Genomic DNA, 27,439 nt, shown 5'->3' with positions numbered 1-27,439 from the left:
TCTTGGCTTGCTGGCCCCTGCAGGTTGCCCCTCTCCTCCTTCCTCTAGGGTGCACCAGCAATGGCCCAAACATCCCGGGTTTACTTGTTTGTTTAAATCTCTGCTCTGTTTTGCTTCATCACTCTGGAATTCTCACGTCTTTTAGGTAAATAAAATAGTTGTTGAATCTTCAGGTCTTAGCACTGGGTCCTGGTCGTCAGAAGATATATAAAAGCTCCTTAAGCAGATTTTGGCAGAGCCAACTCTTGGGCTTTGTGAGGAGATGGCATCCTGACCAGGGGATCTCATCAGGGAGAGAGAGCACTGTTTTCTGTGATTCTAGGCCTGAGAATGTTTGGGGTGAGAACTCAGAAATGCACCTGACATAAAGAACAAAGGGATCTTGTGGAAAAACATCTTTTTTGGAGTTCATTAAACTTTATTTTGTTGTTCATTTCTGCTATCAAATCAGTGCGAGACCCAAAGGCCTAGTACTTCCTTTGTGGCTGCCAGGGGGAGGGCCCAGGCAGCCTCACTGGGCCTGAACCGGGGATGCATGATTTCACTTTGGCCCCTTGGCTGTGGGCTGCTGGGGCCTGGGAATGAAGCAGCTGTTGGCTCACTGGGACACAATTTGGATGATGACTTCATTTTCTAGGGTCTTTATGATGCCTTGAGTCACAAAAGTGGTTTAAAAAAACAAACCAGATTTGTAAAAATGTGATTTCACACACACATGCAGTTACTGCCACAACAAAAAATATTCTACAGTGATGACAACCCACTTCCCTGGCTGTACACTTTGGGAGGATGGAATTTGCTTTTCTCTGTCCTGGGTGGGCAGTGTGTGTGGGGGGGTAGGGAATCCCTCAGGCCCTTGTACACTGGGCACGGTTCAGGCTGCACGCCTCAGTGGTGGTGTGAACTGTATGCATTTACCTGACCTTTGTCTGCCCCTCACCACCCAGAGGCCCTCAGCTGGACTCTGCTCCCTCTTTGTGTGGTCTGCCCTTGAGTGTGACCAGTCCTGGCACTGCCTTGGTGGGGCTTGTTCCTCGGTGCTGCTTGGCAAGGATAGAGCTAAACTTCTGGTCCTCGGCAGTGTCTGTACAATGTAGATGTGTGCTCAGGACAGTTCCTGATGAATGGCACTGACTTCCTTTCTCAGAACCCTTTCCTTTGCACCAGTCAGGCCACTGCGACTCCCAGTTACAACCCCATCTCTCCATCCCCCAACTTTCCCATTCACATTCTTTTTGGGTTTTGGCCTCCTCGCGTCCCTGCCGGCAGGTGCTCTTGCTGGCTGGCTGGTTCGGACCTCTGTGGTTGTTTACGAGTCCCTGGCATTGGGACTCCAGGCCTCGACTGATCTCTCTCTCTCCTTTCTACCTTCTTTCTCTACTGCTTTGACCTCCTTTTATTCCTTCTCCTTTGCATAAATGCTAGATCTGCCAGAGGCTGTACAATATTACTTTGCCGAGCAGGCCCGAGGGCTGGGAAGTTAGCTGACACCACCTCCTTCCTTTAAGGTGTCTATGAACAGTGGGCTGACATTTCCAGAGATCTGTCTTAGGTGTCTTCTGTCTTGGTGTGCACATGGTCCGTCTACTGTGGGATACAGCCGTCCTGCTGGGAAATGCAGAGGAGGAAAGCAGAGTCTTGGAACTGACTTCCTTTTTTTTCTCATTGGCAACTGATTCATGAACCCTAAAAAAAGACTCGATAGCAACATAGCCAGCTAGCTGTGGCAGCCCAGATGGTCCCCTACTTACTAGAGACATTTGTATCTTGGATAAAAAATATTTAAATGTGTTCTGTGAGCCTTATTGAGAAAAGGAATTAGCAACTGCACTGAAGGGTCGTGGGTGCGGAGGTAGCTGAACGATTCCAGGCCCTCGGAATACAGATTCGGAAAGGGGGATCAGGAGGCATATGGCTGGGAAGTGAGGGGAATCCTTTGACAGAGGTGAATACCAAGGGCACCGTCCTGTGCTGTGTGCAGGCCTGAGGTGACCTGCCTGTAGGGGTCCTGGCAGAAGGGTCCAGGCTGGGGGTCTGCTGGTGGAGACGGAGCTACCTGCCTGGCTTTTGTGTCCCCAGAAGCACTGCCACAGGGGCTTCTGAGTGGCTGTCACCAGCCCAGGGCCACAGACAACAAACGTGCCACCCATTTCCAAAGTCTGCCCTGAAGAGATGCACAGATGTACCTGCTCCCTCCCTTCCCTGTGGCCCAGGCCCAGTGAGTCCTGGGCCAGCCTGAACCCTCTACAGCATTTTGATTTCACAGCAGTTCCCATTGTCTTGCATCCTAAGCAGCCATGAGGGGGCTGGGGTTCTAAGTGGTGGTGGCCACTTTGCCAGGACTGGGGTGTGACGCTGGGAGAGGGCTGGACTATGCAGGGACACTGTCCATGAGCTTGTGGAATCATCACAGGAGCTGGGAGTAGGGACCAGGTGCCTAGGCTGAGGCACTGGGCCACTTGGTCATCCCGGGAGCCAGCTGCTCTGGGATAACTTTGCTTGGACATTCTGGAGCATGGCAGGCAGTGAGTGTACGTGCTGGCATGCAAAATGGGTTTGGTCTTGATATCCTTGTCCCTCATTTGTCAGCAGTTTTAGACCCAAAGTCATGTCCTATAGGAGGGGTAGCAGCTAATGGGGCGGGTGCCACTTCAGAGTGACCTTTCATTTTTGTGTGTGTAAATGAAGCTGCTGAACCAAGTGGCCTCCAAGGTCCCATCCAGCTCCTTCCACCACTTCACGTGCACCCTCTTGTCCTGGAAATCGTTCCTGACGGGCCTCCTGGGCATTTGCTGTCATATTTCTGTGTATGAATGTGTCAGGTAAAGTGCTTAGAAGTCACTTCTGGCCACCTTAATTAAAAAAAGGATCTATGGGAAAGGGACTGAGTGCCCATAGTGTAGGCGGGGAGTCTGGAAGACAAGACTCAAAATAGCAGACCAGCCTGGGTTAGATGGTGACCCCAAACACTGGCCTTGAATTGCTACTTCCAAGGGTGGAGAGTCTCATCACCAAGCTTGGGCTGTGCCCACTGGCCGTGCCCAGCAGAGAGCAGGGGGAGGACAGGGACCTGCAGGCACCTGGGTTCACCCTCCCTTTGGGACTGTTCCCTGTCCCCAGGGGATGTGATTCCCCAGAGGAAACAGACAATTATAGGGAGGAGGTGTAGAAGTCAGGTAGCTGAGAAATGATGTGTACACCTCCTGAGCTCTTCAAATGAACTGCCGCCTCACTTGTATTCACAGAAAGCATTGTTTCTCCGAAGTAAAGGTTAACCTCTTGTTGCCTCAGACCTGTGACTTGCCAGGCGTGGGAGCTGCAGGGAGAGACGTTGTGAATCTTCCTTCTCAGCTCCATGAGCAGCAGCAGGGCCCACCAGGACCCGGACTTGAGCATGTCTCCCTGCTGCCCCATCTTCTATTATCACAGTTTGGTGTTTCCCAGCCTGCTTAGCTCCAAATCCTAGAGAATAAATGGTAAAGTGGAGCTCTGCTCTTCTTTTCTTCTTGGAAAAGCAAGCCCTCCCACCCCCAGTTCCCAGCTGTGTTCCATTTCAATCCCTGTCACAGACAGAACCAGGGTGGGAGGCCCCCTCCCAGGGCTGTACGGCTTGGTGTGCCCCCTGTATCCCACTGGAGCCACGCTCTCATTAGCAGAATTGGCCCGTGAATGGGAGGCAGCGCCAGGTGCCTCCTGTGGGGAGAGGGGAGGTTATCACTCGAGCTATACTGTGTGCTGTTATCAAAGATGCCTTGGGTTCTGGGCCGTTCTAGAATTGTCAGAGGGGAGACGAAAGAAGACATGAATCCAGGGAAAACATGGTGTTTTGAAGAAGTCAGCCCACTGAGCCACAAGATGGGGCAAGGTGCTGGGGCAGGGACATTGACCTTGGAGGGGGGATGCCGGCTGGCCACATAGATGGGTGGGAGCTGCTTCCTCTGTGGACCCCCGCTCAGTATTCTGGTTTTTTCTTTTCTAATATCATTTCAGTTGAGGAAAACATCTGATAAAACAAACCAAAACAAAGCCAGCACAGATCACGAGGTCAAGCGCTCAGGTGGGGTGGGGCTTAGCACTCATGGTTGTCCTCCACCTGCAGGCCATGTCCTGCACACTGCTGTTTCTGGAAATGGGTGAGCAGGTGGGTTTGGCTGTTTGCTGATTTGTTTTCTTTTAATGACTTATACTGACAGAAGGGGATGTAATCTTCCAGCCGGGGAATCCTGACACCTGAAGGGACCTGAGCTCATCCCATCTGTTGGCTCCTTTGGAGCTGAGGATGCTTCACCCTGAGAGGCAGTGATGCAGCCCAGGTACCGGCCCAGTGGAGACAGAGCCCGGGCCGCTTGCTGGCTTCCGAGCCCACAGGGACTCTTCAGGCAGCCTACGTGTCTTACGGCAGCCGAAATAAAGAATGAAACTGTGCTGCCCGATCAGAGCTGTGCAGACTGTGTCATACCTCCTCATCACGGGTCTCGTGACACTTGTTTTCTAGGTGGGACCATAGAAAAAAGTGTGGCTTGGAATAAGAAAGGCCAGTCCCCACATGGGTGATATTGCCCAGCCCTGGGGACGATGGGAATTACAGGAATGTTTAGATTTTTACTTACTTTCTCGGAGGGGTGCCTTCTCTCCTTGTGTGTGCAGTTTCCATCTGAGAGGCCTGGCAAGCAACCCCCCCCCAAATTCAGAGTCTCAAGATAGAAGATGTCTTGTATCTGGGTGCCTGTGTCCAAGCCACCCTGACTAGTCCCCTACCTCCCTTTATCAAGGAAAGCTGGTCTTTCTTTCTCCAGGTGTTCTGAGTCAGGGCACCCTCTCTCCTGCAGTCGTAAATTTTCAGGGGCAGTTGGCCTGGCCCCCTTGCTGCCCTGGGGCCTTTATCAACCATTAGCGAAGTTGTGTCCTTTTTCCCTGTGTCAGGTGTCTGTCTCTGATCAGTACAGTCTTGAAGCACACGAGGTCACTGCTGGCTGGTCACCAAGTGGCTGGCTGGGGTCCTGTTGCTCACACTGGGACAATGTTACTCACCACCTCTGGGCTGGGGGCAGCACTGGGCATTGTGATCCTATGTGCCTCTCTAGGGCTTATGGCTCTCTCACCTCTCCGTGGGTCCCTTTGGCCAGTAACATCTCCCATCTGCGCCCCATGCAGGCCCTCCCGGGGGCTCATTCCTGCTGGGGGCTCGCGTGACCCTTGCTTGGCAGAGGACAGCTTTACTTGTGGTTTCAGTGCTGTCAAATCGATGAATGAGAAAGAAAACTGAAGCAAGTGGCATTTCCTATTTATAGTGTCTCCAAGATAAAAACCCTGCTTTTGAGAGTAACTGAAGTATTTCCTGCCCAAACCATAAAGGAAAGAAAAAGCCTGCACAGTGAGATGGGTGGGAGGGAAGAGCACCCTGCAGCAGCACCTCTGAAGGGCCAGTGTGCTGCTGGGCTAGGCAGATGTGGATAAAATGAGAGTTCCTGGGGCCAGGATTCTCACCTGGCCCTGGTTGACTAGCTCACTGCACACCTGTGGGCAATACATGGCTGTTGACTCTGGGCACAGCATGGTGGCAGGGCTGCAAGGCTGCAGGAGAGCAGAGCAGAGGCTGGAGTGGTGGCAGCGCTGACGACAGAGGCCCAGAGGATGGCTGTGCAGGACAACTGTGCAGAGAGGCCCAGAGGATGGCTGTGTGGGATGACTGTGCAGAGAGGCCCAGAGGACAGCTGTGTGGGACAACTGTGCAGAGAGGCCCAGAGGATGGCTGTGCGGGATGACTGTGCAGAGAGGCCCAGAGGACAGCTGTGTGGGACAACTGTGCACAGAGGCTCAGAGGATGGCTGTGTGGACAGAGGGGCCCAGAGGCAGAGACTGGCTTGCTGCCTGCAGACTCACTCTGAGAGGACAGAATTCTAGTGACTGACCTGCCACCTGGAAATAAACCTGGGTATAACCCTTTCACCCCAAGAACGTTTTGCTATCATTTTCTTTGGTCACACTGAATCCATAGCGAACTTGCCCGGGGCTGAAACCCATTGGCAAGACAGCAGGGCTGCCCTGCACCTTGGGCTCAGACCCATGGGTGCTGGCCCCACCATGGGAAGCTTTAGGGTCTGTGCTATGGAGCTGGGCTGTCCTGAGGGCAGTGGGCATGTGCAGAGTTGTGCAGGTGCAGAGCTGAAAGCCACAGGAGACTCCGGAAGAGCAAGGGACAGCAGCAGGGCTTTGAACGAGCCCCTGCTCCAGGCTGGAGGGTTCCGCATTGGGGAACCTCCAGGAGTCTCTGCAGCCCCCAAGCTCTGCCCCCAGGATGCTCATCCTGACAGGGGTCCTCTCTTCTCCCTTTAGGGCCCTTTCTTCCCAGGTCATGTCAGGCCTGTCCTTCTGAGTTTGGGCTCTAGAACTCTCCCTGTTTTGCCTTTCCTGATGTCACCAACCTCATTCCACTGCTCCGGGCCAGTTTCCTGTTCTGCAAAGGGAGGTGGCAGGGTTAGTGGTTGGCATAGCCATCCACCTTGGATGTTGCTGAACAGGGTCCAGGACCCTGAGTATTTAGAAAGCTCCCAGGTGATCTGGACTTCTGACACTTGGCAGCATTTGGAAGCTCTGGAAGGCACCTGGCCAGGGGAACATTCTACTACTCTGGAATTGTATTCCCTCATGAGTCCTTTTCCAGACCCCACCTTAAAGAAAGCTAATTACCTTGTCATTGTTTTACACTGTTTGGTCCCATGTCTACATGTACTTGTTTCCTTTATTTATGGTTCTATTTTCCACCAGTTGCATTCCAATGTCCTGCCTTCCCCAGGGTTCCTGTGACTTGCTTCTTACCCCCCGACTCCCTCACCCCTCGTTTTCCCTTTTGTTCCCTTATCTCTCACATTAGGCAGTCTGCCCTTACTATTCAGCTCAGGAAATACATTCACTTGGTGGTTTGGTCTGTGAGTTCTCTTCCCTACAAGAAGGTAAACTCCTGACTACCCACCCCTTCCAGCAAGGTGCCCAGGGAGTCACAGCAAAGGAGGGAAATCGAAGGCTCCATGAACACTGAGAACTCTGACCTCCAACTTAACTAGAAATGCTCCTTGTCGCAGACTTTCCAATACCAGAAGCCCATCGTCTGATGACTGTGCGGCCCTCCTGGCTTGAGCAGGAGTGGGAATGGGCTGAGGAGGAGGCTGTCTGCGGCCTCGGAGCCTGCAGCTGCCCCTCCCTCTCCACCTGAGCCAGAGCTCCCCCTATACTTGCCAACCTGTGTGCATGTGCTGGTTCGCTTTTGTCGCCTCAGCCCCTGGGCTCTGGCTTTCCTGTCCATGGAGCTGGGGGCACGGCTGGAGCCCCTTTCCCATCTGGTGCTGGGCGGAGGTCAGCCCGAGCCCTTCAGCAACAGCTGCCCCAGAGGCATGTGATCAGTGCTGTTCAGAAAAGCCCTTTGCAAGGAGCAGGTGTCGACTGGTCTGCAGAGGCCACCTGTGCTGTCTGGTGACTGAGACGCTCAGAGCCCTGGTGTCTTGGTTCCTGAGGTCCATGAGTGGTCTGTTTACCCCTCGGCACCCCACTGCCTTTGCAGGCCACTCTTCTGCCTGTTAGCAGCCGTGACCGTGGGTAGGGGCCGGAGGAGCAGGGGGCTGCCCGGCCCACCTCGCCTACCCTCTGTGCCCATCCCATCCCGGGTCATTTTACATCCAGAATGGTAGCTACGGAGACAGGCTTCTGGACCTGGGGAGTGGGCGTGCGCCAGATGGCATCTGAGGGGCCTGGGCTCTGCCCTCCCTGGCACACGGCAGGACGTGTGTGTGGAATGGTACCCATTTTGAGCTCCAGGAGGAAAGAAACCCGAATGCACTTACCCGTTTATCTGTTCTCGCCCTTTCTCCGGCGGGTTTCTCTGGCTCCGAGTGGAGGCCGCTGGGGGTCCCAAGCACCTGGCTTAGCTGAGAGCCTTTCCCCTCGGCAGGACTGGCGTGCTCCCCCACTGCCAGCAGAGGGCCGCGGTTTCGCACAGCACCAGGAGGCCTGCGGTTCAGAGGTCTGAGAAATCGGGGAGCAGGCAAATAGCGCCGAAGACTCGCTTCCTGATGTAAGGGCCAATGCCTGCGCGGGGCCGCGGGGGCGGCGATGGCCCCGTTCCGCCTGGCCTCGCGAGCAGTGGCTAAGGTCTCTGCCGGGCGGACGAAGGACAGCAGGACGGCGTGTGGGGTCCTGGCTGAGGAGGGACCCGGGGAAGCAGCCTGAACAGTACGGAACCTCCCCTTTCTCCCTGAGGGCTGCGCTTGCAAAGGGGCAGAGCGGGTTGGGGTGGGGGGTGTGAGGCCTTTACCGGGAGCCGTCTGGGCTCCAGTCCCCGCTGGGTCAGCCTGTCGCATTCTCTTCTCCCGCCCCCTCTGCCGGCCTCTCCTCTGCTTCTCGCACCCTCGCCCGACCCCAACCCCCGTGCTGCTTTTGGGGGCACTCAGCTCTGAAGGGAAACCTAGAAGGAAGTGATGGGCAGCCTGGGTGCGGCTCCATCACCCGTCTCCGTTTGTGCGCAGCTTGCGACGCCTGCCCTGGGTTAGGTGAGCTGCGGCCCACCCACCCACCTGTGTGACTCTGCTCAGGCCCCTGATGTGCTGTGTGCAAAGGATGCAGAGCAGCGAGGGTCAGGCTAAGGTCTAGCTTGGGGCGTTGACTGGTGAGCAGCAGTCATGGCCCCTGTCAGAGCCAAAAGGCAAGAAGAGCACATACCGAGGGCAATCATTTCCATACTCCCACCACCTCTGCCCGTGGGGAGATGTTTATGTGGCAGTAGATCCTCTTTCCCTGGCCATCGTCCCTGCAGGAGCTTAGGAGGACTGCAATGGCTGAGGGGTGGGTGGGCAGCGATGGGGTGAGCTGAGAGAAGCATGCACCATGTTTAATTCTTAAATCAGATAATTTCTCATCCTTGGCAATGGCAGGATATTGTCAGCCCTGTGCTGCTGAGCCTTTTAGGGAAACCAGTTGTATTTCTATTCCATACACTGAGCCACCGTTTGTCAGTCACTGTATTCGGACTTACAGGAGATGGAGTAATGCCCAGTCCTCGGGGACCTTACAGTCTAAGATGTAATGATAACAAGGCAGCAGAGGTCTGCAATGGTTCTACCCAGGGTCACATCCGAGAGAGGTGACATTTATACAGGCCTGAGCGTTTAGATGGATGGAGAGCAGGACCAGCACGGTGGGATACATCCAAATGGTCAGGAAGCATTTGGGAGAATGTTAAAGTCATCTGGCTGGGCTTATGCATGGGTCTGGACTTTGAGTAGGCAGTGTTGAGGTGAACGTCCCTCCACCCCTGCCTGGGCCTGGGGGTAGCAGTGGGCAGATGCTGGCCAGGCAGTTGCTGGCAGGGACTTGGATGTGTGGCCAGGCTGGCAGGATGTTCTCACCAAAGACTGAAGGTTATGACAAGAAGGTTATAAAGTGGTGAGCTGGACAAGAACCCCTGGAAGAAAGTGTAGCTCAAAACTTGGGAGAACTTAAGAGAAATGAGCTATCAGGCCGTGAAGGGAGGAACCTGAAATGCATATGCCAAGTGAAAGAAGTTCAGTCTGAAAAGGCCACACATTCTGTTATCCCAACTTTGTGACATTCTGGAAAAGACAAAACCATGGAGATACTAAAAAGATCTGTGATGGCCAGGGGTTGGGGAGGGGTGAATAGGCTGACACAGAGGATTCCTAGGGCAGAGAAACAATCTATTCTGTGTGATTCTGTGGGGGTTGGTGCACGTCGTTCCATATTTGTCCAAACCCATACAATGTGCAGTACCAAGCGCGAGCCCTAGTGTAAATATGAGCTTCGAGTGATTATGACATGTCAGTGCAGGCTTATCAGTTATAACAAATGCACCTCTGAGTGGGGGCTGATCAAGGGGGAGACTATGCATGACTGGGGGCAGGGGACATATGGGAAATCCCTATATGTTCTATGTAATTTTGCTGAGAACTTAAAACTGCTCAAAAAAATAAAGTCTGTTAAACAAAACAGCTTGGGAGAATATGTGTTAAGCCCAATTCAGGGCTGGGATGGGTCTGAGAACCCCCAGCGCCAAGAATTTGTGGCTGGGTGCAGAGTGGTCAGGGAGAAACCAGGTTGGAAGCAAGTGGGCAGGTGGACAGAGGCAGGAAGTATCTTGGGAGATGATTAGAGCATTGGCTGATGTCCTAGTTCAGTGTAATGAGCCTGAAGGTACAGGGTCAACATGGGCTGGGCTGGCATGAGATCAGCGGCAAGTCGAGGAGAGAAGACAAAGAGCTGAGGTCTGTGAACCCCTGGGCTGCCTGTTACGGAGTGGGCAGGGGCTCTGGATAGCAGTGTGGATGAGTTCTCCTCTGGGCATGCTGAGTGTGAGGGTTTGGAGCAACATGGTGAGGAACCTTTGGGTCTGAAGCTGGGGAGAGAGTGAAGATGCCTAGCTAGGCATTATCAGTCCATAGATAGTAGTGGAGTTTGTGGGAAGGGGTGAGTTCCCCAAGGGAAGAGCATGGAGAGTGTCTTCCATCCATTTACTCATTCCTCAGTGTCTGCAGCAGGCACTGTAATATGTGAGCCTTGTTCTACAGCCATGTAGGAGCAGAGTGCACAGTTTAGCCTGGGGAGAAGCTTGCTTACTGAGGTGCTGTTAGAGCTAGTTTTCCATCACTTCTCTGGGACGTTTCTGAAGGACACAGAATGAGAGTGCATCGGGAACAAGGGTCACGATGATGATGTAGGCCTGTGCGCAGGACCCAGGGCAGAGAGCTGAGTCATGCTTTTCTGGAGTTGGGGCTTATGTTTAACCCCCAAATGGGGGTCTCTACCACTTCTCTAAGCTCAAGTCCAAACCTTATCACCAACTAGCTTCCACGCCCAAAGGGTGTCCTGGAGAGCTGAGGCAGACAGGAGGGCGCCTGGGTTGGGGAGAGGACCCAGTGAGGGCTTGTGAGCTGGCGCACAGTGACCCTGCTTGCCAGTGGGCAGGCTGGGCGGGCTCTGCAGTCCAACTGGCGATTGGATTCCTGGGCGGGGTAGCACAAGATTCTTAGCCCCTCTACATGCAGGTGCTCCACCTGTCACTGCGAAATGCCCTTTGTTAGAGAGGGGAAGGGAGGCCCGGAAGGTATGATCAATCCTGAACTGTGAATTACCCCCTGTTCCTTGGTCCTGGGGTTTATTCCTTTCTGTGCACCGGGCCTCTGCAGCCAGCCCATAGTGGCGGGCTTCCCTTAGTCACTGTGCTCACAATTGTGGTAGGCAGAACATTTGCCCCAGAGATGTCACACCAGGGCTCTGACAGTGTCATCTACTAACAAAGGGCTCTGCAGATGTGATTACATTCAGGGTACTGAGAAGGGGGTTGTCTGGGTGGGCCCAGCATCATCACAAGCATCCTTTTAAGAGGGAGGCAGGGGAGTTGGAGTCTGAGAGGGCAGATGATGGAAGCAGAGGGCAGAGTGATGGGACTGCTGGCTGAGGGCCACAATCAGGGAGTGCAGACAGCCTCCAGCAGCTGGGCAGGTGTGGAACAGATTGACCCCAGAGCCTCTGGAAGGAACCAGCCCTGTTGACATTTGATTTATGACCCATTTCAGATTTCTGACCTTCAGGACTATATAATAATAAATTTGCATTGTTTTAAGCCTCTAAGTTTGTGGTTAGTTGATATAGCAGCTATAGGAAACTGACAGGCCAGTATATACCTAATATATAACTGAAATTCTGGTACATATCGGTGCTCAACTTAAGCTGTTGGTGGACAAGTAAGTCCCCCGTCTAGCTCCCAAGGTGTCATTCTTTACAGTGCTTTCTGAAATCTACTTGGCTTCATTTTTTGGATAGTAGAAGCCTGGGGGAAAGTTTGCCCAAGCAAAGAAACCCCTAGGGACAACTCCTCTGTTAACTGCAAAGTGTCCAATTCCCTCACCCAGGCCACCTGTGAGGGCTGGCCTTGTTGCTTCGACTCCAGCTTGCCCTTCACTGCCTTTATGCCATCTCCATTGCAAATTCAGGTCGAGGAGACTCCTTATGAGTTTAGAGAGCTGGGTGGAATGATAGCTGTGCATGGATGTGCCCCTAACAGAATCTTAGCAGGCTTCAAATGAGTAGAAGTTCTGAGCAGGCTCTCAAGGTCAGTAGGTCATCACTCAGGATTATGTACAGATGAGCCCTTCTGTGGGCACAAAGCTGGATCCGTGCTGTGCACACAGCCTGTGTGCCCAGGGCAATGAGTTCCCTAGCACCAGTTGGGCCCCCTGGATGCACCCCGACGAGCCTTGGGCTGAGGGGCTCTTCTGGTGGAGTCTTCCAGCTTGGGGCTGGGCTCTCCCTCCCAGGGGGTGTTTTCCACTGGGCAGAAGTGTCCCTAGACCCTGATGGAGCAGGCTAATCGGATACATCCTTCTAAGAAGTTGCAGAGACCAACGAATTTGATTTTAAACACTGGGAATTAGGCCTCTTGAGACCCACATGCAAGTTTATGTGTAACCACATGCAAACAGGCGCCAGCATGTGGCCTGGCCCTGCTCCCTTTTGAGGAGGCCTCCAGTGGCTGCCCTCCAGTCACTTGCCCTCTGGGACCGTGGGACTGTTGTGTTGGTGGAACTAGGTGGGGGCGGCAGTGGAAGGGGCCCACAATGGGAGAACAGCCACACACGGAAATTCTCCTAGCAAATTGACAGGCTGTTCACAAACAACTTTCTATTCACATGTGGTTTTAGAGGCCTTATAAGTGCTGTATGTGGAAATAAGAGGTTAGGAAAAGATTTGTCAGACTCAGCTCCTGAGATCACATTGAGGAAGAGACCCCGTGGCTTCCTGGTGGAGCCCCATCATTGCTGCTGAGCTCAGGCACGGCTCCCCGCAGCCCTGGTTAAGAGCTGCTTCCTTGGGCTAAGTCGGCGAGGTAGGTACGGAGCCTGTGTGTTCAGTATAGATGCTGGCGTAGGGGGTCTTCTGGCCAAGCCTCAGTTTTCCATGTTCTTGTTCAGATGGTGGTGGGCTGGGTGAAAGGAGGGAGATACACACACAAAACTAACCAACAGGCAGCCCAGTTGCCTCTGTGGTTTATTTGGTCAGAAGGAGTGAGTTTGGAATGACAATACAGTTAGAAAAGCAAGGGATAAAATAATTACCAGTGAAATAACTCTGGGTGATATTTTCCTGATTATATAAATAATTCATACTTATAAAAATGCAGCAGCATAAGGAGATTGCCTGGTGGTAACCTCTATTCACATTCTGGTGACTATACTTTTGTCTATTTTTTATGGGCACACATATACATAATTTTACATAAATGGAAGTACATGGAATTACATTACACAGTCTGTTTTGTGATGTGGTCTTGTTCTGTCCTTGGGGTCCCAGAGTTCACAGCCTGGTGGGTGGACATCCTTCAGCTGCCTCTTTGTGGCCATGTAATCATGTACAAACACATTCGCTCATGGGTGTGTCTTGCTTTTGGCTCTAAGTTTTTGTGCACCTTGCTTTCTCACTGGGTTGCAGTGCGGGCAGGCCCCTTGGCTCACGTGCTGACACCCTCAAGCGTGCTGCGCCGCTGCCTGACCAGCACTCTCACCAACTGGCGTGTCTTTGTTTACAGTTCTTTGCCATCTCAGATAGTGCTTGGACCTCTCTTACCTAGTGGTGCCTTGACTTCCATGAGCTGAGTCTGAAGGGCCCTGCTGGTGAAGGGCACACATGGGCTATATCAGTTCACCAGCAGTGGGTGAGGGAGTCCTTTTCTCTGCTTCCCTGACAGAAATAAATTTCCTTATCAATCTGGTGAGAGTAAATCAGTATCTTATTGTCTCTTTCATTTGCATTCCATTGTCCATCAGTGAGGTTGGGAAACTTTCATAACGTGATCGGCCTGTAGGCTGTTCTTGCAAAGCAGTATTGGCCTGAGGTTTGACCTATAATTTCTGGGTTTCGGGGGATGGCGGATAACTGGCCCATGACCTCCCCCAGACTTTTCTTTCCTGAGAGCTTCCGAAGGCTCCACTGGTGTCTGTTTAGAAGCAGGTTAGAATTGGAGGTTGGGGTAACTTGCATGCCCATCCTGGCTGCCTTCGGATGGTGGGAGACCATCTGGCTGTGGTTCCTGTGGGGCTGCTGGGTGGTCTGCACACAGAGCCAGAAGGGTTGGCAGGCACAGCCCTGCAGGAGGAAGATGGCAAAAGTGTCCATTACAGGCCACCGATGCATCAATGGTCAGAGGGACTCCAACTGGTTGCTTGGTGTAGAGGATGGGTCTGGGGCAAGGGGAGGGGACTCAGGGTTCCTAAGAGAGGGGTCATGGGGGCCGAGCAGGGTTGGGCCTGACAGGACTGTTTGCACCAGAGCACAGGGTGGCTGAGGAAGGATCTGGCTGTTTAGACTCTGTCAACAGAGAGGGGGCAGAAAGGACAGCCGAGATGCCCTCCCACGGCTCCTCAGGACTTCTAGGAACCAAACCCTGGGAAGCAGGGCAAAGCCAGGCTGCTAAGGTGCTTCCTGTGCCTGCTGGGGTCGCATAGTACATGTGGGCTTTGTTCTCCTATCCAAGCAGGCTCTCAGCAGCCCCAGCTGTGTGCTTGTGGGGCCGGGGGTTGGGAACCAGGCAGAAGCAGGACTCACCAGAAATTTCAGTAGCAATGGTGAAGGACACCTCAAGGAAAAGAAAATGTTTTGAACCAGCCCAGCTGAGTGGCCCACCAAGTTTTGATGGCTAAAATAAATGACTGATTGGGTCACATTTCCCTTTGAAATCATTTTTTGGCTAATCATGTCAAACTGGGATGACCTCATCATTAAAAGTGACTGTAGTTTATTAGATATTTCATTTACATTTACAATTTTCTGTCTTAAATTGTGGGTCTGCCTTTCTCAGACTAGTATATTACATGAGGAGCAGATGAGTTTTAGGTGTTTCTACACTTTTATTGATCACGTTTCCTCACTTCTCTCAGGAGGGTGTCTGTTGGCCGTCTTTCTCTAGCTCTCCCTGTGAATGGTGAAGCCCCCTGGACTCAATATAAACCCGTTATAGTCTCTCTTTAACACTACTGAGTCCAGTAAGGACTCCGGTGGCCTCCGATTAGGTCCGATACCCATTTTGACGAAGTAAGGCAGCTGTGTTCTAGCCTCTCTTCCATTTTTAACCTGATTAAAGATTTGCAGCTACTTTTGGGTTACCTCGATGCATGTGTCCTTGCTGTAGGAGTGTTGTTTTTTAAAGAAAGAGAATCTACTATATGCTGATGGTACAGATTTTTTTTCCTTTGGTCATAAACTAAGACCAAATGGCCTCGATAGACACTTGTTTCAGCCATTGTCTGAGACCTCATTCTAAACCCAGAATCAGCAGACATCCTGCAAAATTTAATTGGTTACATCCAGTAGCTCCACATAGCAGGTCACTTTCTTTAGTTACTGAGGGACACCCTTTGCAAATAACTCATCCCAGAGATTTCATTAGGAAGCTGTATTGTTCAAGGCCAGATGCCCCACAGGAACATTACTGACATTTTAAAACAAGTAGAGAAACCCTCTGCTGAGCAACTAGAGCACCTAGTCACTCTAGCACTTGCTTTGAAAATTTTCTAGGCTGACATAACTCCATCCTCTACTGTATGGAATGTCGAGGATGTGCCCCACTGTCTGTGCATGTGCTGGAATGTGTCCAGAGTGTTTATTTACTTGATTTGCAGGAACATCAGCTTGGCCTAACCTTCAGGGGTCTTTTGGCTCCTGTGGCAGGTAGGGTCCCGGTAGGAGACAGGTGGCACAGTCCCAGGGGTGGGTGGGGAGAGTTCAGTGAAAGCACTAACCGCAGGGTACGGTCAGGGACACGGGTGGTGAAGCAGTGGGGTCGAGCAGCAGGGGATGCTGGTGCACCCCCATCAGAAGGGGAAGCAGAGGGTAGCTACCAAGGGTCTAGGGGAGTCATAGGCAGGTGTCTCTTGATGGACGTTGTAGCCTCATGTGGAGGAGACTCTGCCAAGCCACAGTCTAGGAGGAGGAGAACAGGCATGCGTCCTCTTCTGCTGGTGCCTCCTATTGGCCTAGCGTATGAGCAGCCAGAAGGCAAGGAAGGCCAGTGGGCCATTCTGGAGAGGCCGGCTCCCCAAGGCAGAGCAGGGCAGAGAAGGGTTGGGAGGGATCTGCAGGGACAGACTTCTCTAAGAAATCTGGCATGTTTGCCATTCCTGTTGCACTCTCAGAAATACTGAGCTAACCAGGGTGCTGAATGCGCCAAGAGGAAACCAAGGCCCCAGGGGGCACAGAGACTGCTGAACATCTCCAGTCAAGAGTGAAGCCAAGACCCAAACTCAAGTCCCTGACTCCCAGGCAGTCCCCTGCCTGCGGCCCCGGCTCTCAGCCTTGGTGAGCACACAGCAGTGAGGTGGGTGTGGACACATGCCTGCTGTGAGATGTCCCCCAACTCTCTGCCTGCTCTGGAAGGGTTGCCGCCAGGGCATGGCCTGTGCATTTTGGTTCCATCTCACTTGATACTGTTCTTCCACTGAAGTGTTTTATTCAATTTATATAGTGCCTGGCTCTTAACACTTCTCAAAGCAGATGATGCTACTTTAAAAATCTTAGTGAACAAAGTCATTAGGCTTTCCCCTGGCTGGAGAGTCTCCGCAGGAGGCCATTACAGCAGGCATTTGCCACCAGAAATGTTTTACTGACCACCAGAAGTGTTTTACTGGCCATCAAAGGTTTCCACAGAGGCTATGGCTCAGCCTTCATTGGCCAAACTCATTCCTGGGTCTGTGCAGGTGGAGAGAATGGCTCCCAGAAAATGGCTTTATAAGGAAGGGTTTGCCCGTTGGGTGCACCCTGAGGCAGAGCTGAGTACAATCAATCAGTTTCTTCTTAGTGGTTGACTCCATGTTTGGTTTTGAGGACTTGGAGTGGATGCCTAATGTGACAGTCCCGGACAAATCCTTCTAGACCTGGAAAGGACTTCTAGAGCCCCAGGATGCCCTCTGGGCTGCTCTTGGCTGCACCAGTATTTGCACAGTCATTTTCATGGGATTGCATGTGATTGACAGATGCCTTCTGAGGCAAGGCTCTTCAGGTGATTTACAAGTTGAAGTTTCATCCTTTCTACTCAGGGTTGCCTTTTCCTGCCACCTCTCATCTCCTGCCGCGTGCAGTCAGTACTGCGTTCCCATCCCTGAGTCCAACAACCCTGTCCGGTCTTGTCTGCAGCATCAAGCACAGTGCCCAACATGGTAGGTGCTCATTTAATGCCCTGTGGACGAACCAACTCTGATCCCCTGCAATGACTCAGCTCAGCTCAAGACACAGGTGTCAGAGGACAGCAGAGGACCAGTTAGAGTCCCAGAACTTCATACAGATAATAGAAGACAGTATCAAGTCTATCTTTGTGTCTTAGAGGCAAGGAAGGACTTCTGAAATAAAACTTCAGAAAGCATAAAACAGAAGCAAAAGTTGATTGGTTTCCATTCAGTGGTGGGTACCACAGGGAGTTAATCAACAGGTGACAATGAGAGAAGGGATTCAATATGTGTGAAAGAGGATTCACATCTATGATGTACCAGCAGCAAGTGCAAATCAAAAAGAAAAAGGCAGCAATCCCATAGACAAATGGGCAAGCAGGTGGGCAGTGCAGAAGAGGAATCCCCACAGGCTAACCTTTATGTGAGAAAGGCTCTAACTGGGGACGTGCACATTAAGACAACCAAAGATCACCGAAACTCTATTATATTCAACTAAAAAACTAGGGAGCTGGATGCTGCCATGCATTGCCATGTGGGATACAGAGCCTTCAGCTCTGCTGGAGCTAGCCATTATGGAGGGCAGCATTTAGTTCAACCAAAAAATCCATAAACTGCATGACCCAGTTGTTCCACTCCTAGGTATAAATCCCAAGGAAATTGCCACACCTGGCCCTAAGGGGACACACATGGGGGTTTTGTAGCATTACTTGAGGTACAAGGCCAAGCCTGTCTGTGTCTCTCACCAGGAGCATGATAGGTAAAATGAGGTGGCTGTGCCCTGGAGGCAATGGTGTGCTGCTGAGCTCAAAAAACAAAGAGAATGAGCTACAAGTTAGGTAAACTAAAAATGCGTGTGCACAGACATACACATTTTGTAAAAACAAAGAGAAAGACATACATTAAAAGTAAACCAATAATGGCCCAGAATGGTTGGAAGGGGCTAATGGGAGAAAGGAATTGAGTGATGAATAAATAAGATAGGGCCTTGCTCTCATCAATTATGACGTGTGTGAACCAAGAATATGGCTAATTCACCTTCTGCCACCATGGATCTCAAAATGGAAAGTAACCTACCACCACCAACTTCTGAAAATTTAAGTTCTGGCCAGAGGTGGGAGTCCTGCCTCCCTTTATACACCTTCTGCCTTCAGTTTGCTTGAAGAATTCACATCCACATTCAAAACACTCCATGCTTTGCCTAAGAGGCTACACCTCCAGAGGCTGTTGCTTTTTCTGAGTTAACACAAGAGAGTGAATAGAGGTTGGTGTTAAAGAAACAGTGACCCTGACCCTTGCCAAAGGAAGACTATTCAGGACTGTTGTAATAGGGGAGAGAGGTAGGGTTCAATTCTGAATAAAACAAGGACAAGTGGGGATCTATGGCCATGGAACAGGATGAGGGGGTTGGTGGGTGGAAAATCACCAAGAGGAGACACCAAGGATGGGGGATTCTTCCTAAACTGACTTAGGATTCTTTCTGGAGGTGGGCAAGGGAACCGACGTGGAGGGCGGGGCCCTCTCTAACTAACTTAACAGGGTCTTTGCTGAAACTAGACTTTGCAAGGACAGATGCAGAAGACCAGGGATGCAGTCTAGTTGAGGAGAGGCCTCAGAGGAGCCTTGCAAAAGTCTGGGCAGGGAAGGCGTCTTCGTTATTGGTAAGGACCTTGCTCTTTGTGCTGTCTCCAGCTCCCACCACAGGGCTTGGCAAGTGCTGGATGCTCAGGTGGTGTTTTTAAGAATGAATAATGTGCTCCCCTATAGGGTACTCTGGGGCCTGAGGGCCTGGCTGGCCTTGGGCAGTGGAGGCCTGGGAGCTGCAGGTGGTCTTACAAACCCAAAGGGGCAGAGGACATGAAGGAGGGGTGTTTTCAAGAGGCATGTAGGAGGCTGAAGATCAAGACCCTGAAGGGATCTGGAGGTTCACCAAATCATTTAAGCCAGAAATTGCTCCCAAAGCCTCATGTTTGAGCACCAAGGAAGCCAGAGCAGCACATCTTGGTGGGAGGAAGGAGGTGGAGGCTCTGGTTTTGATTTGATGGATGTGGTGCTGGGTGGGCAGCTAGTTGGGGGCTCAATGGAGCCCAGGGCTGTGGTCTGGGACTGGGTGGGGCCAGGAAGCCCCTGAGGATGCAGGCTGTCCCCAACTGCCTGTGTTCTTGAGAGCAGCTCCTCACCCACAGCAAACAGCAGGTGGGGGCCTTCTCATGGCCCTGTCCCCTCTGGACTTTACCCTGCCCTCCTGACTGTCAGCAGGAGCAGGTCCATGGGGCCTGCCCGGCCTCCTACTCTCTTGGCTTCTGTCCCAGAAGCACATGGCGCTGGGGCATGTTTGTTTTCTTTTAATTAGACTGGGACCAGGGAAGCAATGTGAGAACAGTTGTGTCTGCAGATTCTGGCACAGGCAGTGGTAAACCAGCCATGTCCTGTGCTCATCATTCAGGTCTGGGGACCAGTGTGGGGCCACTGAGGCCTCCTTTCCAGCTCCCCAGCTTTCCCAGCTTCCTTCCCAGCATCCCAGTGCTTGGGCCCCCTCCCCAGTGTGGTTCCTACCTACATCCTCCTACCCCACTTCTCCCATGAAGGGCCTGGGTTCTCCTGGACTTGGTCTGTGTGATGCTGTGCTCCAGGCCAGGGATGGCAGGGCATCAGGAGACCAGGGAGGTGGGGCCGGACATCTGCCCTGGGTAACAGCTATGCTGCTGCAAGTAGCAACTCCCGCATTGCTCCCGGGTGTAGACTGGTGCCCTGTGCTACGTATGCATTGGCTCATTTAATTCTCATGGGTGGAAACCATTGCTGTCCCCTCTGTATTGGAGGACATCGAGGCTGGGGGAGGTTACCAGTTTGCCTGCAGTCACATGGTATGCGTGCTCACCCATGAGGCGCCCTTTATGTAGCGGCAGTTCATACCTCATCTGATGCTGCCTGTGTCCTCTAGCACCGCAGTCTATACCGCCCGATTTCACAGGCAGCAGTGGGCAGGGAGGGGTGGTTGTTATTCTCCTTGTATAGACAAGGAAACCACAGCCAGGGTGGTGCTGTGATGTGCCCCGGGACACCCAGCCACTGCTGCAGGGTCGAGACTCAGCTAAGACCTCCTCCAGGTGCTGACATCTTCTCCAGGAGAGATCTGAGTTCTGCCCCTGTTGTGAGGCAGGAGACATGGAGGACGCCAGGCATGGAGGTGGAGTGCCAATGGTGGCTCATTTTGTGATGGTGTGGGGAGGGGTGTGAGTCATGCATTGCTGGGGATGGCGGCTAGGCAGGGACTTAGGATGATGTGACATAAGTACACTGGGGGTTGTGGGGCCAGGCATGGTGTTGATGCAAAGCCAAGTGGAAGGCCTGGCCTCACTTCCTCTCTGACCAGCAGCTCACTCCTGCGCAGGACCCTTGACCCTCAAGGCTCTGCTTGGGAATTGGCCCAGGTGCCTTCTGTGGGGCTCCTCACCCCAACTGAAGGAGACTGGATCACATACTTCTTCTGTCTCTTTAAGGCAACTTCCTGTCTGAGAGGAGCTCACTGGCATATGCCAAGCTGCACACTGGCCTCTCCCATGAGAAAAGGACCTGTTGGAACCATTGCTGTGCTGCTCCTCCAAGCAAGCCTGCTGGCCTGGCCTGGCACTGCTTGGAGCCTGTACCAGCCCCTGGAATGCTTGGTCCTGAGCAAGGGGAAGTCCTACCCAGTGTATGGGGCTCTGGTGAAGATCAGATACTGAATAAGATAATGTGATGCAAATGAAGATGGTGAGGGCTGTCCAGTTGTGATCTTTCAGAATCCAGAGGATGCTGTGCAGGGGCGCAGGGGAGAGAAGCTTCCAGAGAAAGCAGGCTGCTCTGTGCCCTTTTCTCCTAGTGGGGACTCCTTAGCTAATGGAGGTTGAGATTTCAATCATTTTACTCTTCCAGGAAGGTCTTTGCAGTAGGACAGCATGGTTGACTTTTAGTGAAGTAACTGCTTTATCCCTGATTCTAAACGCTGTGGGCCTAAAGAAGGAAGGCTTCTCAAGATTCTGTTTAGGGTGTTTCTGTGATTTTCCTCCTCTTGGGTCCAGACTGCTCCCCTACACTCAAGCTCAGCTGATGGTGTTACAGGGGGGCCTCCATTCCTTGGGGTGGTCCCGCAGGGGCTTCACTGGCCAGTGAATCATTGCTCCATGATCTTGTGGTCAGGATGGGGGAGCAGCTGGAGAGTTTGGGGCAGGAAACTTGGGGGACGAGTTGGTCCAAACCTACTGGTGGCAGGGGCAGAACTCAGCGTTCATGGAAGCAGCTCCCTCTGAGTATTTCTCTGTGGGTAGCTTCCTTTTTTCTGGACATCTCTGTGGATCCCCTGGCCCCTCCTCTGCCAGTCCTGGAGCCTCCAGTTTGGAGTGCTGTGAGGCCCTGTCTCCTGGACCTTCTGGCCCCTTGTCATGCAGCCCCTCCTACAAACCCCCGACTTCCCACCCGGGCCTTCGCCTTTGCCTCCTTTTCCGGGAAGGGACACTCCTGGGCCTTCCTTTCTTCACACCTGCCTCCAGGTCAGGACCAGAGGTGGGCAGTGGCTGCTGCTCTAAGACTCATCCCTGCTTCAAGCCCCAGCTGCCTTTGTTCCTTCAGTCCAGACCTCCCTTCCAGCACGTATGCAGGGATACAGGCCCAGGTGAGGCCTGGGATGGGAACTGGCCACGTGTGTCTTCAGTCACAGTGATGATGTGGGGGCCTGACTCTTTTCCTCCATAGACCCCAGCCTCCTGGGGAGCTCATAGGTGACGCATCAACAGTTATGGGGTTCTAAAGCTATCCAGAGACTTCCTATCAGTTGACTGTATCAAAATATGGTGAATTATCTTCATAACTGGATCAGTAATAGACGAGGGACTGCTGATGTTGGCCCTGCAGGAGCTAGGATGGTGGACTTCAGGTGCTGTCCCAGTCCTGCCTGGTTTGCGTTTGTATCAGGGTGAATGTGGATGTGGATTTTGAGAACGTACGTTCATTAGGATTTGTAGTTGGAAGATAGATCATATCTCAACAGACTGGATCAATGCACCAGACTGAATAGTGAGGAATTAAAAAGGACAAGAGTCAGTTCCAGGCCTCCAAATCCTACAGTGTGCATGCAGAATGAGGTGTACTGAGTTTAATTGAAGACCATGAAAAAGATCCAGGGCTTCTAGGCCACGCAAAGTCAGTCTGAAAGCAGGGATGTGATGTGGCCACAAAAAGGCTAATGCCATCAGGTTGCACTAACAGAGGAATAAATTACAGAACAGAGGAGGTGAGTGATACTTTTATTCTCTGTGCCAGCTGATCTGGCATGACCTTGAACATGGCATTCAGTTTTGACAGTCACATTTTAGTACGGACATTTACAACCTTTAATGTCAGTGGAGGGTAATCATGATGACAAGACAATTTAGTGCCTGTTTATATAAATAACGGTTGGAGAGAGTTAGTTTGAAGAAGAAAGATTTGCTACATTCACAATAGCTGACAATACTTAAATGGGTTCCGTTGAGAAGAGTGATTTGACCTATCCCATGTACCTCCAAAGCAGTGCTGTATAATAGAATTTTCTGTGATGATGGGAATGTTTCATATCTGTGCTCTTTAGTAGCTACTAGACAGATGTGGTTTTGAACAATTAAAATGTGGGAACTAAATTTTAATTTAATTTTAACTAATTTAAATTTAAATTTAAGTAGCCAAATGTGGCTACCTTATTGGTGAAGTGAGGTTCTAACAGGAAAATAAAGGATTAGACAAGGGGTTGGCAAATATTTTCTGTCAAGGGCAAGACAGTAACTGTTTTGAGCTTTGCAGGCCATATGGTTGCTACTGAGCTCTGCCGTTGTGGTGTGAAAGTATACATAGTCTATAAAAGAGTGAATGTGTCTGTGTCTCAATAAAACTTTATTTATGGGAACTGAAATTTGGGTATAATAACTTTTACATGTCATAAAATATTCTTTTTTTTTTAGTTTTTCCAACTATTTTAGAGGTGTAAAAACCATTCTTAGCTTACAGGTTGTGCTAAAATGGGTGGCAGGCTGGCAGTGCAAAGAAACTGTGGGCTGCAGTTTGCTGGCCCTGACTGAGCGTGTGGGTGGAAGCTCCTGGGAGTCATGTGCAAGTTCAGTGAAGAAGGCAGTGGTTGGTTAGAATAGCCAGGAACAGAATGCGCATCCTCAGTAAGTGGTGAGTTTTTATCACTAAAGGTTTCATGCACAGGCTGGATAGTTAACTATCTGGGAAGGGATGGTACCGAGATGTGTCTATTTAATACATGTTGTATTAGAATTTTCCCTGGATTGCAATACTCTTTAAAATCAGACCTGCTTCGTAGGGAAGTGGGTTGCTTTTCCTCACCTGGTGCTGACTCCCAGCCCCTAGGATGGGCCCTGAGGCTGCTGTGCTGCTTCATCGTTCAGCAGCTCTGCCAAGTGTTCAGGGCTGCTGGTATGTGCCCTGTTGCTCTCGTCCACCTCTGTGCAGCCCACGACAAAGGTTCTTAGAGGGACACCCTATGAGGACACTCCGCTGGCCAGATGCCACCTTGCCCGTCACTGAGTGCCCCTTCTGGGGACAGGTGGCCAGGGGCGGGAAGCCCCGCCTCTGCTCCATGGCAGATGCGCCATGCCTCATGCCCTGACCACACAGGCCACCCTGCATTCTCCCCCGCAAATGGGAAAACACTTGCTGTCTTGGGCGCTCTCAGCCCCTGCCCAGAATGAACCTTAGGCCCACCTTGAAGCCGGCGAGCCCTGAATGTCCAGGAATGGATTAGTTCTATCCTGTCAGCCCTGCTCTCTTGTCTTTCTCTTCTCCCTTTTGCCTCACTTCTGCCCGTTTTACTTCAGTGTGCTTCTCGCTGAGATGAGCAAAAATACAAAGCAGAGAGCTTCCTCCTGTGAGGGGCAAAGCTGAAGTGCTGGTTTGGAATAGTAAATGTTTTGTACATTAATCCAAAACCCAGCCCGCCCTCACCAGTCCCCAGGTGTAGTTTTCTCTACATCTTTGTAGAGCACAGGAAGCTTAAAAACCTTTATTTTGGGGATTTTAAAAATTGAGATCATTTGGCCTAGGACTCTGTGTCAGCCTGGGGGCACAACTTACTGATGGGATCCACTCAGCCAACACTCTGTCCTGTCACATAACTGTCCTTTCTTCTAGTGCTAGAAACAGCCAGGCTCAATGCTGGTAATGCATTTTGCTGTCTGTACTCACTGTCCTATGCATCAGGTCCCCGGGGCTTGTGTATCTGCAGGTCATGTAAGGAACACACGTGCCCAGCTCCAGCTGCAGGTGTGTGCCCTTAATGAATCTCCCTCCTCCCCTGTTCTGAGGATTTCTAAGCACACCCAGAAGTAGACTGAGGAGTATGCTCCACCCCAGCTGCCCTTCAGCCAGCCTGGACAGCAGGCAGCTCCCACCAGCCTCTTCCCGCCTCCTGGATGGCTCTGAAGCACAACTGCAGGAGGCTTTGGGCAGGGCCCTTGGACTCACCTGTGTGCTAACATCTCGATTCTGTGCGTTCCATTTCAGATAATTGCCTTTGATGAATTAAGGACGGATTTCAAGAGCCCCATAGACCAGTGCAACCCTGTACATGCGGTAAGTGGTGTGTGCTGGTGGCCAGAGGGCAGTGTCACACTGGGCAGGGGTGAGGTGGGGGGCGGGGTTTCTGTGAGCAGGGCATGTAAGGAACACACGTGGCCTGACTGCTGCCATGTCCAGCTCCAGGCTGCCAGGACGTTTCCTGTTCTTGAGGCCTGCTGAGGCCTCAGTTGTCTTGCGGGAGAGGCACATGGTAGCTAATGTGGGGCCAGATATGGGGGTGTCACAAGCAGCCATCCACTCTGCTCTTTGCTGGGTTGCTCAGAGGGAGGCTTGCAATATGAGCTGATGTACTGGTGCCCAGCTGCACGTCCATCTCCTGGGAGGCACTGACCCTGTGGGCCTGTGGTCAGCTTGCCTCCCATGGGAAAGCCAACGCCATCTGGCTGCCTGGCTGGGCTCAGCGAGTCAGTGAAACACCCTTCCCATCACGGCTGCTTGCAGTCTTACTGTCCTGTCTTCCATGTCAGGCCAGCATGCTGCGCCTTCCATCTGCACTGGGAGATGTAGAAGGAGGCCGGGCTACAGGTAGAGACCCTCACTTCTATTGAGCAGGTGTTGTTGGCCATGGTAGTGCCGTCTGTGTCCCAGAGCCAGGGGTCAAGCACGCATGTGGACAGAGCAGAGCCTCCCCTACTCACGGCAGACCAGCCCCGCAGTACCACGGATGGGGCACAGGCGCACTGGAGCGTGCCTCCCCATCTGAGCTCACTGGGCTTGTGCTTAGTTGAACTTCCTTCCAGGTCCTGGTTTCCAGGCTAAGGTGAGCTTTCATTTGAATAGCTCAGTTGATATTTGCAGCCACAAGCTGCAGAGAAAACATGGCATTTACCGGTGTGCTGTGTGACACCATCCTGACCCTAAGGCCCATGGCTCCATTCTTCAGTGACAGGAACAAGGAGGCCTGTTCTCCTTAGCTGACCCCTGAGGAGGGGCATGCTCTCTGGGGGTGCCAAAAGACCTGGCTTCAGCCCCCCTCTGTCAAGTACAGAATTCTTTTGGGGGCTGTGAGGTTTTACTACTTGCTAGGAACTTTATGTGTGGACGCTGTAGTCCTCACAACTCTGCCAGACTGGCACCATTTACCCAGTTTAGTCTTATCCAAGGACTCACAGCTCATGAGTGCTGATGTCAGGATTGGAACCCAGCTCTGCCTTTCTCCAAAGCCTGTGTTCTTACCACTTATGCCACATTATCTCTTTAAGAGATTTGATTTTATAACGCTTGGTTTTATAATCCCTTTGGCATCAAATTCTTTGATTCTGTGAAGTAGAGCCAAACCCTTTCAAAGTCAACTGTGTGAAGCAGAATTTTGTTGCCAAGTCGAAAGAAACCCTATGACCCACTTGAAAACTTACTGTATCTTGTGAAACTTGTGGTTATTAAAGTCCGCTTTGTTCCCATCTGCCTGGCTCACCACCCACCTGAGACACCTTGGTTCTGTAGGCCAGAAAGGCTTGCACCCTGGGTCTCCTTTCTTTCTGGATGTTTCTGCGTGTGGCACTGATGTTGCACACCTGGCTCATGAGCACATGTAGGTGCTCAGAGTTGCTCTGGCCTCGTGAGCTCCCAGTTTGGAATAGCAGGGAAAACAGGTGCCTGCTTTCCTCCCTCCTGGTTGTTTGGGCTCAAATGAGGAAGCTGCTCACTTAGAACAGCAAGCTTTTTAATGATCACAGGGTGCCTAGTGAAGAACTGTGTCCTGTACCCTGTCTCCCTCCACCACTTCAGTGCTGGGTAGCAGGTAATGGTGAAACCTTGAGATGGACTTGTGGAGCCTGTCCCGATGTTACCAGGTTCTCGGTTCCAACAGAACAAGGAAAAGTGGGACTAGACAAGCACAAGGTCTATGGCTTCGACAGAGGTCAGCACGGGAACAGAACCTGGCATGGTAGGTGCTCGCTGACTGTGGTGAAAGGTGGAGGGAGACTGGAGGGGCGTGTTGCGTGGCACAGAAGCCGACTCTCAACCCTTTGTCCCTGTTAGTTAAGGCCACCTCCTAATCAGTGAGCAGATTCATTAGGGAGCCAGGGCCCTCATGGCCAGACAGCTCATGGACAAAGTCCCAGGAGAAGGTCTCTTGTCTGAGGTTAAAAGGTCCAAAAAACCCTAAATGGAAAGTATTAGGGACATTGCCCCAGTCCTCTGGTGTTGCTGACAGGATATTAAATGCTTTGATGCCTCATTTTACTCACCTTCTGGCTCCCAAGGCAGTATCTCAGGTGCAGGTGGCTTGGAAAAGCTGCTTCGCTGGTTGGTAACTCCAGCCCCAGATGTACTTGAGTTACAAATAGTTGCCTAGTGGTATGAAGCATTTCTAAACGAACGTGCATGGGGCCCACTGGGTCTTTGGATTTAAGACTCCCTGAAGCTCCAATTATTCTTGGGCCTCTGGGTGGACACCTTCTGGGAGGGGGAGGGGAGGGGTGCCCTGGAATCTCATGGTAATCCTTTCCCCTTCTTTCTACCCACTGGGTGCTCAGTATTCCTGCAAAACACCGAGTTTTGTTCTTCAGAGGGTCAGGCTCGCTGGGGAAGGAGCTGGCTGGTGTCTGTCACCAGCTTCCTTCATGCCTGGTGTCCCCCACACTTTCCCATTCTCCGTTGAG

The 27,439-nt window shown here is 52.0% G+C and overlaps 1 protein-coding gene across 3 annotated transcripts in view; it reads left to right on the top strand.

The window, feature by feature from the left end:
• CNIH3 (cornichon family AMPA receptor auxiliary protein 3) overlaps positions 1–27,439 on the top strand; it is a 106,199-nt gene that overhangs the window by 10,363 nt on the left and 68,397 nt on the right. For 2 of the 3 annotated variants that reach the window (XM_057507818.1, XM_036894483.2), the window contains exon 2: positions 24,759–24,827. In XM_057507818.1, coding sequence (XP_057363801.1) covers positions 24,759–24,827 — 69 coding nt within the window. Of the gene's footprint in view, positions 1–17,150; positions 17,214–24,758; positions 24,828–27,439 lie in introns of those variants that run through there. The other variant, XM_036896840.2, reaches the window with a different exon arrangement.

The sequence above is a fragment of the Manis pentadactyla genome, chromosome 9 (assembly GCF_030020395.1).
Source record: "Manis pentadactyla isolate mManPen7 chromosome 9, mManPen7.hap1, whole genome shotgun sequence".
NCBI classification, from domain to species: Eukaryota; Metazoa; Chordata; class Mammalia; order Pholidota; family Manidae; genus Manis; species Manis pentadactyla.
Note: the sequence above shows the minus strand (reverse complement) of the source record. Positions and strands in the feature narration are given on the sequence as shown.